This window comes from Onychostoma macrolepis, chromosome 17 (genome assembly GCF_012432095.1).
Source record: "Onychostoma macrolepis isolate SWU-2019 chromosome 17, ASM1243209v1, whole genome shotgun sequence".
Classification (NCBI taxonomy): domain Eukaryota; kingdom Metazoa; phylum Chordata; class Actinopteri; order Cypriniformes; family Cyprinidae; genus Onychostoma; species Onychostoma macrolepis.
This window is the reverse complement of record NC_081171.1, coordinates 12,642,040-12,660,211: the sequence shown is the minus strand read 5'-3', so window position 1 is coordinate 12,660,211 and position 18,172 is coordinate 12,642,040. Positions and strand designations below refer to the sequence as shown.

At 38.4% G+C, this 18,172-nt stretch overlaps 1 protein-coding gene across 1 annotated transcript; it reads left to right on the top strand.

Moving 5' to 3' along the window:
- Positions 1-290: 290 nt before the first annotated feature.
- Positions 291-18,056, top strand: tbc1d12a (TBC1 domain family, member 12a). Its single transcript, XM_058749044.1, has 13 exons — positions 291-2,111; positions 4,036-4,162; positions 8,419-8,540; positions 11,460-11,542; positions 11,712-11,829; positions 11,919-12,025; positions 12,199-12,279; positions 13,250-13,344; positions 13,439-13,510; positions 13,587-13,715; positions 14,028-14,137; positions 16,979-17,237; positions 17,490-18,056. The coding sequence occupies exons 1-13, from the start codon at positions 1,030-1,032 to the stop codon at positions 17,574-17,576; spliced, it is 2,472 nt and encodes an 823-aa protein (XP_058605027.1). The 5' UTR covers positions 291-1,029; the 3' UTR covers positions 17,577-18,056.
- Positions 18,057-18,172: the final 116 nt, after the last annotated feature.

Sequence of the window (18,172 nt, the reverse complement as noted above, 5' to 3'; positions counted from 1 at the left end):
GTTTAAACCCATAAAGGCTTGTGTTTGTGCGCCCTCTAGTGGCCATTTTGACCTTTACATAGACAGATAGATAGATATATAGATTAGATAGATAGATGGATTTATAGGCCTAGATATGTATCCGTACAAAATCTTAACAGTCTTTAAAAAAAATACAAGCACACACACATACATGCACACAAAAGACACCAATGCACAGCAACACACACCTACACAACATGATCAGGTCATTTTTAATTGCATTGTTTAATTACATATTCATTCAACTTTCTATTTAATGAAATACATGTATGGTGTTGCTATGGCATACTAAAGACAATAATGTCAATTTACTGTTAAAAATAAAATTATTTAAGCTGAAATTACCTGTGTTGTTCTCTTTTATATTGGCCCATTTTAACTAAACAGCTGGCCCATTTTACCTGAATGTTGTGCCGTGGCTCAAGAAGGTACCTGATGATACTCTAACTCTCATCATTTTAAAACTTTTAGTTTTTTATTTATTTTGCAGATTGATGTAAACGTTATGGAAATACAAATAATGGAAGATGGCAAGACGAATAACGGGAATAGATTTTTTAAAAGAGTTTATGCTTTTTATGTTAGCTTAGGTAATACAAGACTCCAGTTTAGGTTCACAAAAATAGTCAGCCGTTGTGTGCTGCTTTGTAAATGCAGTGTCCTGCAGTTGCTCCAACTGTCCGGTGGATGTCGCGTTAACTCCTGGAAATCCCACTTCCAACCTTTTGCTTGGAAGAGACACGCCGACACCACATTCAAAATGGCCTCTATCAGCGACTGCGCTGGACGTGGATCAAAATGTGCATAAACAGCAGCGAGCCGTGGCTTTACTTTCCATCCTCAACGCTACAGGCTTCGGAGGCGCGATGTCATGAATGTACTGGACTGGTAGAATCGGCGGGGTACATAAGATGAGAGCTTGTTTTGCAGACAGCCCAGCCGAACCGGGGCGCCGCCGCTGCAGCAGGGCTTCATCTGCCTTTCTGAACCGCCGACACCTCCAGTGAGATGGAAAGAGTGGAGGATGCTGCTGATGAGCCGGGACTTGCGCCGTCCATCGATGTCAACGACAACCGGGAGGAGTACAAAGCACGCGCTTGCGGTTCAGACACCGAAAGCGCACGGGAGGGTTCTGTTTACAGTTCGGGTTTTGCGAATCCGGGCGGTGCTGGACTGCGGTCTCTCTCCTCGGTGGTGGGGTGCAGGGCTGGAGTATTAAACGGGTTTCCCGGAAAGCTGGAGGTGGATATGGTGTGTCCGGATGGAGAGGGAACCCGGTCCGGCCCAGGGACTTCCGAAGCCGAGAGCGTGAATAAACCCGACAAAGGCTATTTAAATTCACAGCTGAGGTCTGCAGTGTCATTTACGGGTAAAAAGTCGCCGGATATGAAGATGCCTAATGGAGATGTTACCCATGAGCACATGGATCATGATCAGACTAATTTAAGGTGTTTGGATTATGCAGAAAGATTCAACAGGAAGGCGCCTGCTTTGGACAGAGGTGTGAAAGTGGGCAACGGGGGGTTGTTGATTGTGAACAGTTATGACACCCTGTCTCAAGTCCCCTTCGGAGCCTTGGGTGGCCTTCCTGCTCCAGAAAGCCGTGTCTTTGTTCATCAGAGCGACGGTGTCCTCTCCACGGGGAGGTCATGTGAAAGGATCAGTCGTGCCAGCGCTGAGAGCTCAGAGGAGGCCAGGCCCTGTGACCCGGATCCCACAGACACCCTGTCAGACCTCAGTGCCAAGCTGTCCTTGTCTCCCCTGGCAGAAAACACCAGCGATTACACAGAGACAGACCCGAGCCCGGAGGAGGATTTCAGCGACACGGGCCCTCCTCCGCTCAGGCCCCAGAACCTCCGGACTAACCCCGGTCACACAGTCTCCCTCAGCTGTGATGCCACTCCTCTGAGCCCCGGGGATGATGGGTATTTTGGAGCAGAGGGCGGTGTGGATGAATGTCTGAGCTCTGTGAAAGCATTCGAGGGCGGCCGGCGGCAGAGTGCTCCAGACAGGGTCGCCGCTGACACTGATGCCTCATCTGACCAGACACTTGGCACTAAGAGACACGGCATTGCTGAGTTCCTGACCAGGTAAAGGCAGATGAGTGCAAGTCTCTTGAGTTGCAGTAAACCTTTTTTGACCTTACAGTCGTTCAGATAAAGTCTCTTATGTTCACCAAGGCTGCATTTATTTGACCAAAAATACAGTAAAAACAATAATATTATTACAATTTAAAATAACGGTTTTCTATTTTAATATATATTTTAAAATGTAACTTATTGCTGTTATTTTCAACAGCAATTACGCCAGTCTTCAGTGTTACATGATCCTGCAGAAATTATTTTAATATTCTGATTTAATGCTCAAAAAACATTTATTACTATCAATGTTGAAAATAGTTTCTTATTACCAATATTGAAAATAGTTAATGTTAATATTTTGGTGGAAACATTTTGCGTGATGGATTTTTTAGAAAGGAAAGAAAAAACTTTATTACTTATTACATTATTTTTGTAATAATTCAAGTTTTTACTGTCACTTTTGAACAATTTAATGGATCCATGCAGAATAAAAATATTAACTCCTATTTATTTGTTGATAATGTTATCAGCTATAACATGAAAATTATTGGCTACTTAATATTGATGCATCCTTACAGAGCAAGACAGGCAAATGTATATGTGATAGAGAAAATTGGATCAGGATATTGGAACATGGAACCCCACAGGTTTACACAATCACCACATCTCCGACTAATTCCTTAAAGCCTTTTCTTGAATCAGCATTGCATTTTATTTTCAAATATTGCCTATATGCTTTTTTTTAAAGTGTTGAGTTATCTGTGAGGAAGCGCTTTATTGTTTTAGAGCAAAAGTCACACTGTTGCTCGCATGATCAGGTAATGAATGATGAATAATAACAGGTGCTTTGACTGCCACTCACTTGTGGCTTCTTTTTTCATAGGCATGCTTCACAGAAGGTCTGAAGTGTGCGGTTTACTTTGAACACACTCCTTGTGTTATGTTTTCAGATGTTTGATGAAGAGAAGCCGCTTTGCTTTATGAAAGTCAAATCCAATTTTAAATAACGTTTTGTCATCTCAGACTTACACAAAGCCACAATTTTGCATCAGAACCAAACCCGCACGACATCAGACTGCATATCTGACTTGTTTCCGTTATGTTTGAAGTGAAATCACCTTATTGCACCAGTAATTCAATACCAGGGTTCAGAGGGAGTCCTCTTCCCAGGAGCTTTGGTCTCTACAAAGACCTTCATAGACTTTAGTATGGAAAAACACACTCACACACACACACACTCTGAGGAATTTTAATGTCAGCTTTTATGAGTTGGGCTTCATGGTGTTCTGCTGCTGAGACCTTGTTTCTGCTCACTCCGTATCTTCAGTTCCCTTTTTTTTTCTTTTTTCTTTTTTTTTTTTAACGAGAACAAACTTCTCCTTTCCTGCTGTACCATACCATATCATCCTTTGTCACACTTTCTCATTGTCCGTCTCCCTCACTATTGTGTCTGTCATCCTATCCGTCTCTCTCAGGACAGTATTGACCTGCCTCACTGGCTTTATTATGTAATTAAAACGTCATTAGATCGATTGTCCCATCAGAAAGCATGTTCAGAGATTTAATGAGCTCATCTCCACAGCAGGGCCTGCTCATTATCTGTGTGTTTGTGTAAAGGGCACCGATGACTGTGACTCAAGGTTTATTTGCAGGATGCTGGTGCTGTTGTATCACCACGAGCACTTTAAAATCTCCTGTATTAAGTGCATTAACTCTACTGAGCTGTCCAAGATCTTAATTCCCTATAGTCATAGTCTGAGCTCAATGAGTTTAATGGTTGTCATATTTTGGCCTCTTTATGTCACAGGCTACGAGGACTTAATTAACTGTTTGAGAATCTCTCTCTTTTATTCTTATGATCAGATTATGTAGCGTATGTTTTTGAATAGTCACTCTTTTGGTCTCTCTTCCTGTCTGTCTTATGTCTTCAAAGGAGTTTGTTTTCCTGGAAGCCCAAAGAGTCGAGGGCAGCAGCATCCCACAGTACTCCTGGATGGAAGCTGTTTGGGAAAATTCCACTGCGGGACAACCCTCCAAAAGACTCTAATACCATACAACAGGTAAGAGAGGCGGTTTAAAGGAATGGCATTTCCAAAAATGAGAATTCTGTTTTCATTTACTCATTCTAATGTTTCAGACATCTCTGATTTGCTTTTCTGTGGAACATAAAGTCTGTATTTAAAAAAAAAAAATCTCCCAGTATTGGATATTTTTAATTATTCTTGCTTATTTTACTGATCATTATGGTGTTGTGGTGCCTAAATTGACAGACGTAGAGTAAAATAAATTATGTTGTGAAATGATAGTAAAATTTCAGCAGCTGTTACTCCAGTTTCCAGTACAGCTGCACGATTCTGGATAAATTGAGAATCACGATTTTTTTTGTCTCGAATTGAAATCACGATTCTCTCACGATTCTGAACTAAACAAAATAATGTGTGACAAAATATTATTGCTGCAGTCTATTTAAAAGGGTTTAATTAATTTGAATGAATTACTAAACATGTTAATAAATATATGATCTTCAACATATATTAAATACACCAATTTTTTATATTAAAATTTAGAAAAAATGGTTTGAATGAATGATTCATTGACTCACTCATAAATACTTCTCTTGTTTTATTTATTAATGGATTAATCAGCGTTTTTCAACAAATCTCTTCAAACAGTCACTAGGTGGCAAAACAATGCAATCGACACATTATTTGAAGTGCCAGTTACTTTCAAAAGGGGATTAACTCTATTTTGATCGCTACCGTAGACATCAATGACTACGTTTACATGCACACGAATAATGTAAGGACTTAATCGCATTATGATGTTTGCATGTCAAGAGCAAAGCTCTTCACTCCCGTTTACATGCAATTTCCATTATTCTTATTATTCGCAAGTTGTACTTTTTTATTTTTATTTTTTTTACTGCCTCACGTACCCCACTGCACAGCACAAATGATGGACTCAGAAAGAGCAGGTGTGTTACTGTTTTAATTTATTTAAGTCTAATGCAACACACTTTTGTATGGTTGTATTCCATGCTTTGGCGCCATAGAAATGTGACGGCAATTCGTTTGCTAACAAAATTAGCAATTCAGTTACGCTGCCGTCGCGTTCTGCTCGCCGTTTCTGGATGAGGGTAAGGAACAGAGACTGGTGGCAGCGAGTTGTGTTTTCCCGAGAAATGCGATGCTTTCTTCTCCGCCATCGTTTCTAATCTGCGTATTATTACAGGTGTCGCGTCATTCATGTCATGAGCGCACTTTGGTCAGAGCGGCAATAGGCTACTCCGATTAAGGTGTTTACATGCCTGTACATTTCGATTAAAATCGGTGTACGCCACCTATGTTAATACGATTATGCTTGCTCCGATTATGAGCTTAATCGCATTATTTTAAATCGAAGTATTGCGTTTATATGAGAAGTTTAAATCGCAATATTGCCAAAATCTCATCGCATTGAGGGTGCATGTAAACGCTAATGTTTATATATGAACTGCAAACTTTCATCCCAGTATTTCTGTGATAATATGAATGACTATAAGACAGAAATAATACTGTGCAGTTGAAAAGACTGTTTGTGAAGCTGTTTCTTACCCAAACATGTTAAATATCTGCTCTCTGTGTCAGTGGCAGCGCGAACGCCGATTTGAACGTTGTATGATTTTTTCAAAGGTTTAAGACACGGGTGAATCGTTGTCATTTAAAAATGCGATCGTGTGGGTGTTTGAATCGAAATCGCGATTTTTAACGATTAATCGTGCAGCTCTAGTTTCCAGTGACAAAGGATCCTTCAGAAATCATTCAAATATGCTAATTTGGTACTCAAAAAAATTGTTTAATATTTTGCCTCTACTTAGTATAGTCTAATGGTTTGCTTCTGGTTAATAGTTTTGTGGAAACTGTAATATATTGGTTGTCATAATTCTTCTGTTGAATAGAAAGTGTAAAAGAACAGCATTTCTGTCAGTTTACTGTCGATCACTATATTGCATCCTAGTTAAATAAAAGTATAATTATTTTATTTAAAAAATTGTACTGACCCCAAACCTGTACATATTTATTACACACACAAACATCTATATAAAATATTACATAATTTTCCTATTTGGGTGAGCGTTTATAACGTGTTTAAAGTGTGTATAACCCAAGAAACAGCACCGCTGTTTCCATGACTAGAAACACTGAAGTTCATACTAGAGGTCGACCGATTCATCGGTTTTGCCGATTAATCGGCACCGATAGTTGATTGCCCCAACTATCGGTTATCGGCAAAAATCCATGCCGATAGTTTTCAGAATTTCAACCGTTGCTGGAGTGGCTGAGAAGGGTCCGCTGGCATTATACAGTACAAGAGCGGTCTCTAGAGGCGGAAATTACTGACAGCACGTGTTGTTTATTTTGACACGTGACACTGCGCGCTAAATGGAAACTCCAGACTCGCATTTAAATACAGCCGACAGAAAAGCCTGCCGCGGAACAGAGCGCCGTTCACATAGTTTTCTATTTAATTACATTATATTTGTCCCAAATCGTTGTGAATGTACATAATGACTTCACCCTAGGCTATAAATTATGTATTGTGCATTTTTCAGCAAAACATTTGTCTTTCTGTGGCTCTAATAAAGTCTGTATGCTTCATATAGAGAGCTGTAATACAGATCGCGCGTTCTCTTTCCGCTTGCTCTTTTCTTTTTTTTAAACACCGAACTTCAAACTCATTTATGCCACATTGTTCATTCTTGAAGCAAACTTATGTCCGTTTGGTGATTAAATAAATTGTTTTAGACTGCCACTTGATTTGAACGCAAAGTGTCTGGTGTGTGTGTGTGTGTGTGTGTGATACCTCTGAGTTCTCCTGGACGCAGCGCTGCGCTTTTGCGCTTTTTCACTTTTTGTTAGTGTGACTAACTTTTTTTTTTTTTTTTTTTTGGATTAGATAATTATCAAGGTGTTAAAAAATAGAAGCAAATAAAGTGTGTGAATACACATACAATATCCATATGCATGTAATTTTAATGCTATGGCCTTGTGTAGTTATTTAAAGATGGCCATCTTTAAGCATGACTGTTGAAATTAAATGGTAACACTTAACAATAAGAGTCCATTCGTAGCATTAATGAAAACTGTAGAAGTATTGTTCCTTGTTAGAGTGTTTTCATTTCAACATTCACTATTAGCTACTAATAGCCTACATTTTTAAATTTTAAAGTTTCTTCTTTTAACATTAGCAAACTATGAAATAACTTTAATGATCAATATAGTAAATAATATTAATATTTTTAGTCATTTACAAAGTATGGTTCAGTACTGTTGCTGCTTTTTTTTTTTTAAATAGTAAAGCACTAGCTCTCTTTCAGTATCCATTTTGAAAACTATCGGTTGATTAATCGGTATCGGCCAGTGTGGTACAACCTAGCTATCGGTATCGGTAAAATGCACTATCGGTCGACCTCTAGTTCATACCCTATTTGTGCAGAGAAAAGATAGCAAGGGGAAGGCAGTATTTGCACAAGAGGGTTAGGGAGAGAGCAAGAAAGCAAAAGAGAAAGAGGAGGAAGAGAAACCAAGAATGACAGAGTAAGTGAAATAAAGAAGGACTGAGATTACTGCTGGAAACTCTGCGTCATTTTGTGTGTCAGCCAGGAGAGACAAGTGTGTGTGTGGGGCAAGCGTGGGCTTTGTGTGTGTGTGTGTGTGTGCGTGCAGCTGTCTTTACTCTTCCCCTTCAGTAAGTGATGACTGAGCCTGTGTTGTTTTCAGCTCTGGATTTGTGCTCAACTCACCCTCCACACTCTGCAGGTGTCTCTCTGTATTCCAGTGAGAGAGAGACCTCCGATAAACTCACACACGAAGGCTTGTGTCTTACAAATCTTAAAGCTTTTTTCAGATCCTCCTCTCCTTAAAGGAACGCTGTTCATTTTTACATTTTTCAAAAGTACATAAAAACATTTTCAGTTAACAGACTGACCTTGTCTGTGTAATTATTATATCCTTTAACCTTTCAACATCATGGCCACATAAAGCCGGTAATACTTCACATATAAAGTGCAACTACAGTTCACCTCTGTTTGTGCAATTGCTCTGTGAATGTAAATGTTATTTCTCTGATTGACCTTGTATTGGAGTCATGCTGTTTGTGCTTCAGTTGTAATATGGGTTTAGCATTAAGGCCTATGCCTTTGGGCCTTTCACTCGTAGCATGTGGGAATCTCATGACGGAATTCTTCCTCCTCCGGATACATGTGGCAGCTGAGAAACTGTAGACACAGATCTGCTGTAATCTCATAATGACTACTTTTTTTTTTTTTTTTTTTAAGGAGTATGAGTCCAGGGTGGGACCTGCCACAGGACCACCCCCTCACCCTCTGCCAACGAGACGCAAGAATCTGGAGTTTGAGCCTTTATCCACCACTGCTCTCATTCTGGAAGACAGACCTGCGTAAGTGTGAAACAGGAAATACAGCTCCTCAAGTGCTGCGCAAGCTTCCATTTAATCAAATATTTACCCAAATTCCCAGGGCACTGCTGGTGAAACACAAACTGTCGTACCAAATGTGTGCATATAAACCTGAAGAGCAGGTTTTTATTGTTTCAAAATTCTTATAATGTGTACCAGAACGGTTTATGCATTGCTTATTTGTTAATAATTAAAAACTGGCTTTTTATATAATTGTGTAACCAAACAGATTTCACCCCTGAGTGAGATTGCTTTTCATCTGATTGTAACTTGGGAACTTGTGGATTGAAACTAGCTGAAATGTAGTTAGATAGCATTCCAGATAACATGCTAACAGAGAGGAAATGATTCTAAACCAAGGATGTAGCACATATTCAGGATTGGGGGAACCAAATGTAATAATTTTTAAAATAATAATAGAAACAATAATGTAATAATTTAACAATTTAAAAGCCCACATCTCTATTCCGAATATTGACTTAAATGTGTCCCTCTCGGTGTGCATGGTGATTATGTCCCTTCTCTGAAGGCACTGTCCAAAGAAAAGTACAAAGAGCTTCATCCATAGAGTGAATTCAGTCCTCTGAAGGACCGTACACTTTCCTCAAGAACTATGTCTGTTTTAGCCTTTATATCATTCCTCTGACTAAATTTAAAACCCCAAAACAACTGACATACTGAAGTTGTACCAATGGAAACGTGGACAAATCCTTTTTGAAATGTTGAAAGTGTTGCAGAAAGTTGTTATTTATAACAGATGGTCAGTTTCTAATGTGTAAAGCAGAGTTTGTCCCTTTTAGCTTCATGCAGCAGGTTTGGTTTTGCTATTAGGTTGAAGCTGAAGTAATTCATGTTATGTTAAAAATACTTCAATGCATGATACAGCAATACTGGCTCCAAGTTTGGAGCGGGGATATTGATTTGCCCTACTAATGGCAGACAGAAATTGTTCATAAAACTCATTATTACAAATCATTACTTGTGTAATTTTGTTTAGTAGTGCCAGAGGTACAGAAATTAAACACTTTTCTGTTTCAAATAAATGCTGTTCTTTTTAAACTCTTTTCAACATTGATAATAATTAGAAATCACGCAACACTGAAGCCAGGAGTAATGGACATTTAGCATTACAGCAGTAAATTGCATTTTAAAATTCAGATATTTCACATTTTAATATTATTTTACAATGTCACTTTTTACTGTATTTTTTTTTATCAACTTTTTTATTTTTCACACACATCATAACATAACATTCATTCAAAACAAACAAAACAACAGACATATAATCAATACTTTAAAAGTCCAGTCAAAAAGGAGAGAGAGAGAGGGAGGGGGAAAAAACCCCAAAACAAAACAAAACAAAAAAAAAAGTCATTCCTTTATATAATCGAGTATGTTAAAGAAAAAAGGTCAGATACATTAAAGGAACACTCCACTTTTTTTGGAAATAGGCTCATTCTCCAACTCCCCCAGAGTTAATAAGTCGAGTTTTACCGTTTTGGAATCCATTCAGCCAATCTCTGGGTCTGGCGATAGCACTTTTAGCATAGCTTAGCATAGATCATTGAATCCGATTAGACCAGTAGCATCGCGTTCAAAAATGACCAAAGAGTTTCGATATTTGTCTTATTTAAAACTTGACTCTTCTGTAGTTATATCGTGTAGTAAGACCGGCGGAAAATGAAAAGTTGCGATTTTCTAGGCCGATTTGGCTAGGAACTATACTCTCATTCCGGCGTAATAATCAAGGAACTTTGCTGCCGTACCATGGCCGCAGCAGGCGCAGTGATATTACGCAGTGCCTGAAAGTAGTCCCCAGCTATATTATAACTAGTTACCTAGCTGGGGCAATCCCACATAGGATGAGAGGAAATGGGAGATGCCCAAGGAAGTCCATATGCTTTGAGAGCAGAACGTAATTGAAGAAAGAAAATATGCGGATGCTGATAAACAAAATTTAGTTCTTAATGTCTAAAATGAACAGAGGCCCTGGTTATCATATATATCCCCACACGTGTTTACACCTAAAAAAGACCAAGAGGGTTGGACAAATGGACGATTTCCGCACACAAAATTAAAATTGTGCCATAAAGGTGTACTGTTACAAAATTTGAAGGGTCTTCCTATTAGACGTTCAACCGTTTTCCAGACTTTAATAGAATTAGCCACAACTGGACCAAATTTATAATTATCACCTTTTTTCCCTGTGCCAGTAAATAAAATATCTTGGAGTCTATTTGGTTTAACCTTGTCAGCTTCAATAACTCTCCATGAAACTTTCGATTGAGGATCAACCCAATTATAAAGAGCCTTAAGTTGGAATGACCAATAATGCAATTCAAAATTTGTTACAGCCAGTCCTCCTGTACGTATAGGATGTTGTATTGTGGTAAGTTTGATTCTGGGGCATTTATCATTCCAGATAAATTGAGAAAGTATGGAGTTGATCTCCTTAAAGTAACCCGGAGCGGGGGAAAGTGGTAGCATAGAGAAAAAAAAGCTAAACCGAGGTAACATTCATCTCAACTGTGGAGATTCTTCCTTGAAGCGAGACTTTAAGATTCTTCCATCTTTGAACGTCATTTTTGACCGTAACTAGAATACTATTAAAATTGTCTATGGCAGTCTTATGGATGTTTTTATATATGGTAATGCCCAAATAGATGAAAGATTCCTTTAATAGGGATAAATGAGGGAATAGAAGAATTAACCTTTACATAGTTAATTGGCATTAAAGCAGATTTGCTCCAATACTTTTTACTGTATTTTTGATTAAATAAAAGCAGCCTTGGTGAGCATAAGAGACTTCTTATCTCACTGACCAAAAACTTTAACAGTAGTGTATATTTGGGTGAAGGGTTTATATGTTTGTGCAGGTTCAAAGACTTCTTGTATTTTTAGGAACCTGCCTGCTAAATCAGAAGAGGAATCTCTGAGACACCGGCAGGAATACAGTGAGATGGTTGCAGGGGCCAAGAGAAGGGGTGAGTAATGTGTGTGTCTTTGTGCACATACTCGTTTGAGCATTTGCAATGATAATGATGTTTGACACTTGATCTGTTGGCCATACGCCCCTGTATTTCGGCTCACAGCTGCCCCTCTGACTGCCTATCCACACACACACACACACACAATTTCTCTTCTTTTGCTTAGAGATGAAAGAGGCACAGAAGAAAAAACGTCAAATGAAGGAGCGATACCGGCAGGAGGAGAACATTGCTAATGCCATGGTGATCTGGAACATGGAAGTCCTGCCTAATTGGGAAAGCATGTAAGTGTCCCATCTATCTATGCACAAAAAGTGGATTTATTGATGTCTTTTAATGTCTTGTAATGATGTGCTCTGTTGCCATCACAAAGGCGTAATACACGGCGTGTACGAGATCTTTGGTGGCAGGGCGTCCCGCCCAGCGTCCGCGGGAAAGTCTGGAGCCTCGCCATCGGGAATGAGCTTAACATCACCCCAGGTAACTATGGCAACTGCTGCACTCCTCACATTTGGTTAGTCTTGATCATCTGTGGCCCTCTGCCACTGTGTAACATCAGTCTGACACAAACAAACACAGATTGTGTCCAGATGAACTGTGTTGACAAGCAAGCAGCTGTTGCTTTTGTCACAGCAATTATGTGTGTGTTTTAGAACTGTATGAGATCTTCCTGTCCAGAGCCAAAGAGAAGTGGAGGAGCTTCAGTGAGACGAGTTCAGTCAATGAAAATGAAGGTCTGTTTGTTCTTTTTGCCCTGTCTGCAAACTAAACTACATCAAAGAATGAAGTAACTAAATTCTGTCTTTGAAAGTGAAAGTCAAGTCAGATGGAGAGAGTGTTTACATTGTCAGTGTGTGATGATGGTGTCAAATACATGGTTTCCATTAACAACATCCTGAATTGCATCACATGAAAACAATAAACCAGATAAGAACTTTTCTGGTCTACTTTGACATGAGACTGGAAGATACAAAGAATATTTACAACATATCCATGATAATTCTGCTGTAAGCGAAGTGAATACTGTAGAGATTTTAATTTGCTCTTTGAGAGCCATTAAAACATTTTGCATCCTTTCTTGTAACAGAGTTTTAATAACTCTGATTTAATCTTTAGTAGCAAAGCTGGTGAGAATTTCTTTAAACTGTTCAGTGCTTTAGAAAACCTGTCAATGATTCATTTGCATCATCACTTAAAAATGCTTCCACAAAATATTATTTAACTGTTTTCAACTTGGATAATAATAAGTGTTTTGGGGCAACATATAAGCATACTAGAATGATTTCTGAAGGATTGTGTGACACTGAAGACCATTGCAAGAATAAAATACATTTTAAACTATATGAAAATAAAAAACGGCATTTTAATTTGTAAAAATATTTCACAATATTACTGTTTTTATTGCATTTTTGATCAAATTAAATGCAGGCTTGGTGAGAACAAGATATTTGCAAACTTTTGCACAGTAGTGTATGTAGCTAAATATTTATTACAGTCCACATTGGCTATTTTGTTTCTCTGGCTGGGAGAAAACATTTATTTATTACCCTTACATTTATTCATTTAGCAGGTGCTTTTGCCTAAAGCAACAAAAAAATCCTTTAAAGCTATTTCAGAGCAAATCCATAAATTTTTTTTTTTTTTTTTAGCTCTGTCAACCAGCTGTAGCATGACTGATGATTTCATCTGGTTTTAATTGATTAGATTGTGGAGTGTCACTGGCAGACAGAGAGTCGAGTCTGGATTTAATCAAGCTGGATATTTCCAGAACTTTCCCCTCTCTCTACATATTCCAGAAGGTAAGAACAGGTGGTTATTAATCTTTTTTGGGGGGGGGCTGTTTTAATTTTGTTTCCATCATGAGTAATTTGTTCCTCTCTCTCTTTCCATCAGGGTGGACCATATCATGATATATTGCACAGTGTGTTGGGGGCGTACACCTGTTACAGACCTGATGTAGGCTATGTAAGTACCATCCTGGATCATGTTAGTTCAGGGATGTTCTTCATTGAGAGTTTGACGTGTACGTGGCGTGTTTTAGGTTCAGGGGATGTCCTTTATTGCTGCTGTTCTAATCCTGAATTTGGAGGAAGCCGATGCCTTCATTGCCTTTGCCAACCTCCTTAACAAACCATGCCAGATGGCCTTCTTCAGAGTGGACCATGACCTGGTACACACATGCACTTTCTCTTCATCGTATATATTTTAGTAGACCTGCTACAAAACCTACATTTGCTCTCATAATAGAGAGAGCGTTGTGTCTGTGTTTGCAGTCAGCATTTATTCCAACCATCTGCTGACCCACTTATAGAGATTTCATTTGCCAGACAAACTCAGAGTAAAAGAACTCCCAAAAGTCGTGATCTGCTGCCGAACATTCCTTTTATCTTACACACTCAGTGTTGTGCTTTTGATCATGTTTGTGTTTAAGTTGGAGTTGTGCTCTGTACTGAAGTGATACTTTGTTTTTTTTCCCCCCAAGATGCTGAAGTATTTTGCAGCATTTGAGGTGTTTTTTGAGGAGAACCTTCCCAAACTATTCCAGCACTTTCAAAACAACAGCTTGACGCCTGACTTTTACCTCATAGACTGGTAAATCTGCTCTTAAAATCTCTTCCTGCTGTTCCTCTCCTCTCTGTGTTTCTTTTCCTTGTTTTGAAATCAGAGAGGAGAGATTCATAAGCAGTGTTTTCCTGCAGTAGCTCTTTATCGCCCTCTAGGGCTGCTTTTATGTTCTCTCCTGTGAGGGGAAATTCATTCATATTTCTCATAAGAAAGACAAGGATGCACAATATGTGTTTGCCAGTAGTATTTTACAAAAAGTTTCAAAAGTTTGGGGTTGGTATGATTAAAAAAAAAAATGCTTTTGGAAGAAGTCTCTTATGCTCACCAAGACTATATTTATTTGATTAAATTATAATATTATTTCAATAATATATATTAAAAACATTCTTCAGTGTCACATGATTCTTTATAAAGCATTTTAATATGCTAGATAATAATTCTAATATTCATCCTTCTGAATTTATCAAAAAGGTTTACTGCTTAGTGTTTTTATGGAAAAGTGATAATTTTTTTTTTTTTAGGATTCTTTGTGAATAGAAAGTTCACACACACTTGACCCTCAATCAATTGCATATTTATTCTCTAACTGCTAGCTTTTCTTGAAAAACTAACACTAGCTTTCTATTTTCTATTCTATCTACTTGTTTCTTTTTTCTATATTCTAACCGATACTTGTCATAGCACTTGCATGTTGTTGCTCTTTTGTTGGTTTTGATTGCTTCTATTGTCCTCTAAATGACTAAATGTAAATGTCAAAAAAATCTTTTGTGACATAAAAAATCCTTACTGTCACTTTTGATCAATATATGTGTGCTTGCTAAAAGTATACATTACTTTCAAAGGAAAAAAAGTGAACTGTAGTGTAGTTAAGGCTAGTCACTGGTAGGGTTGGGTACCGAAACCCGGTACCAATATGGCACCGGTACCTAAGTAACCGGTATGTACTAGAACCGAATCAGAACAGAGATTTCGGTGCCTCATTTCGGTGCCTGAGCGATCGATTAAAATATTTTTCCTTTGTTTCTCCGAAACGAACGTAAGAAGCATCATCACCGGCACCGCACGTGAAAAATAATTTCCCGACTGAGAAAATGCACGTGAACTCGCGTCGGAAAGCTCAAATAATACTAGTCCAACAAATCTTTGTAGTAGTAACGCAAGTGTGCTGTTTTCACATTCCTACTTAAAAGCACAACTCGGGAAATGAGAGCATCCGAGGAGCGCGTGAATGCAGAAATTACACTCACTCTGACGGCAGCAGGTAGCGTTCCATTAACTAGCCAAGCTAAATATGCTTAAATTGGGGCTGGGCGATATGAGCAAAAATTCATATCTCGGTATCTTTTGGCTGATGTGTTGTATATGGTATATCTCGGTATTTTGTATTTGGATTAAACAAATAAAGTGAATGTAAGCATGTAGGCATATATTATATGCAAAAAGGGTTCAAATCACATTACATTCTAACATTGTAACATTTCAATCTAAAAACAAAAATAATGCTTTTAAAGCAGAAGTTAAATTTACTAAACTAAAAATGAAAATAAAGCACAGACTGAGTAGAAATGGCTGTTTTGATTACCCCATTACTTTACAGTTAGTGCTATCATACAAATACACTTACTTGTAGGTTTAAAATTCTGCATATATCACATTTATTGTCCAACTACAAATATTTCAGCAAAATGTATATTTTAGTCAGAGTTATTGCGCTCCGTCTGTTTGGCGCGCGTGCTCGCGGCGGCGCTCGTTCTAAATGAAGTCTGTGAAGTTTAGCGGAGAATCGCAAAGCAAAACGCACTTCTGACAGCAAAATGGAAATATTTCCATGGCTTTCTAACATTTACAGATGGAGAATATGTAAGTTCACATTACCTGTGAAATGTAAGTATGCATTAAGGGAAAACAGCACGTCTCAAACACATTAAACAGCACGTCTCTATCAGCGGCACACGCAACCTTTCTGTCAGAGCCGCTTTAAACTGAAACTATAAACTATAGGCTAGTATATCTTACGAGTTTTTTTTAAAGCCCTTCATATAAAGCTTGTCACGTTTAGAACAAATTGTATAATGCACTTTCTCCGCAGCAGTTCAGTCTGTGTCCTCCCTAGATATCTTTTCAGCTGCGCTCGTATCAAGCTTATAAAGAATATATCGATATATCATGGTAACTCAATATACCGCCCAGCCCTAGCTTAAATTAAAATGCCTAAAACTAAAATTATCTTGTATTCACGTTTTTAAACCTGTTGTCCAACAAAAGAGTACATTATAACCTTTTTAGTCCACAGCAGTTAAATGCTTCCTTTTGTGATCTGATGTAGCTTCTTGTCACAGAATGAGGCAGAAAATATGTTCCATAGTCTACTAATGCATCAATTAGCAATGGATTATAAATATACTTAATCATTATGAAAATACCAGCGATGGCTTGAATAACACAGATAAACTATATATTGTTGTAGTCGAGTGTTTAATTTATTTGTTTTATCATTCAAAACGTTTATATCTTCTGTTTACTCAGTTACAGCAATAGCAATGCCTTTGTCCATATTGGGGATTTCCTGGTGCTTCATGAATTGCATAAATAAAGTGTGTTTATATATACATATACCTGTATATATATAACAAGTATCGGTTCAGGCACCGTTTAGGCACCGGCACCGTTTTAAAAGTATCGGAAAAAAAACCAAACGATACCCAACCCTAGTCACTGGATTACATGTATGCTGCCTCTAAAAAGATTTCATTTAAAAATTCATTTAAAAAGTGTGAATATCTTTTCAAACAAAACTGTGAAATGAATTGTTAATGGAACCTTCAAGCAGACTTCTCTCTTATGACTCTTTTTCTGTCCTGCTCTCAGGATCTTCACTCTGTACAGCAAGTCATTACCGCTGGACGTGGCATGTCGTGTTTGGGATGTGTTTTGCCGAGATGGAGAGGAAGCGTTATTCCGGACAGGACTGGGAATTCTGAGGCTTTACCAAGATGTTCTGCTACAGATGGATTTCATCCATAGTGCACAGTTCCTTTCCCGGCTGCCTGAAAGCACTCCTGCACACACACTCTTCTCCTGCATCGCAAACACACAGATGATCAGTAACAACCGCCGGTGGAACCAGGTCAGAAATACACACATTTACAACTGTGAGACAGTTTATTTCTAATTAAATATAAATATTGAGATGGTTTATTTCACTTTTGGTTTTGAGTATAAGCAATGTAATTCATATTTATATGATCATTTGGTTAATGGTAAACCAATAAAATAAAATTATAAAGGCATGTTAAAAACTATCCAAATCAGATTTAATATGATAAAAATGAATGACATAAAGCAGGCTAAACTTCCTCTCTTTTTTCCCCTCCTGCAGGTCTTTTCTGCTCTGATGAAAGATGGAATCAAAGAAACTGACAAAAGCAGCAGCAGCAGCAGCAACAGTCCTGCCTTAAGAAGCTAACAGCTGACTCTGTCCCAGAGGAAGTGATGGCGGTCATCACTCAGTACTTTGACCTCTGCAGTGTGCCTGAGGGACAGCTCAGGCTCAGCCCCGATGTGCTGATTGTCCTGTTTGAAGAATCTCCTAATCAACCTGTGTCCTGTGGAACGGACATTTCTTCACTTGCGCTCGCGAGTGTGTTTATGCGTGTTTGTGTAAGAATGAGCCTGAGAATAAGAGAAATGTGAGTCAGGTGACCGTATAATGTGCCAACTTTGTCAATGTTACTTTTGTAATGTTGTGAATATAAGAAAACAAACTAATCAAAAGCGTTTACACACACAAAAACAAACAAACACACAAACATTCAGAGGTCAGTGCTACATTATTTGAACACTCCTTTGGTTGATGTGAACCAGCGGTAGGCCCTCTGTTACAGACACAGACAGACAGACACACACACACACACACACAGAGAGACAGACACACACACACACAAAATAAACCTGCAGTAGCCTTTCATTAGCACATACCAAATCTGTTGTTAATGTTTAAGCTGTTTCTCTCCAGTTTGCTAACACATTCAACACTGACAGCAGGCATAAAGTCATTGAACT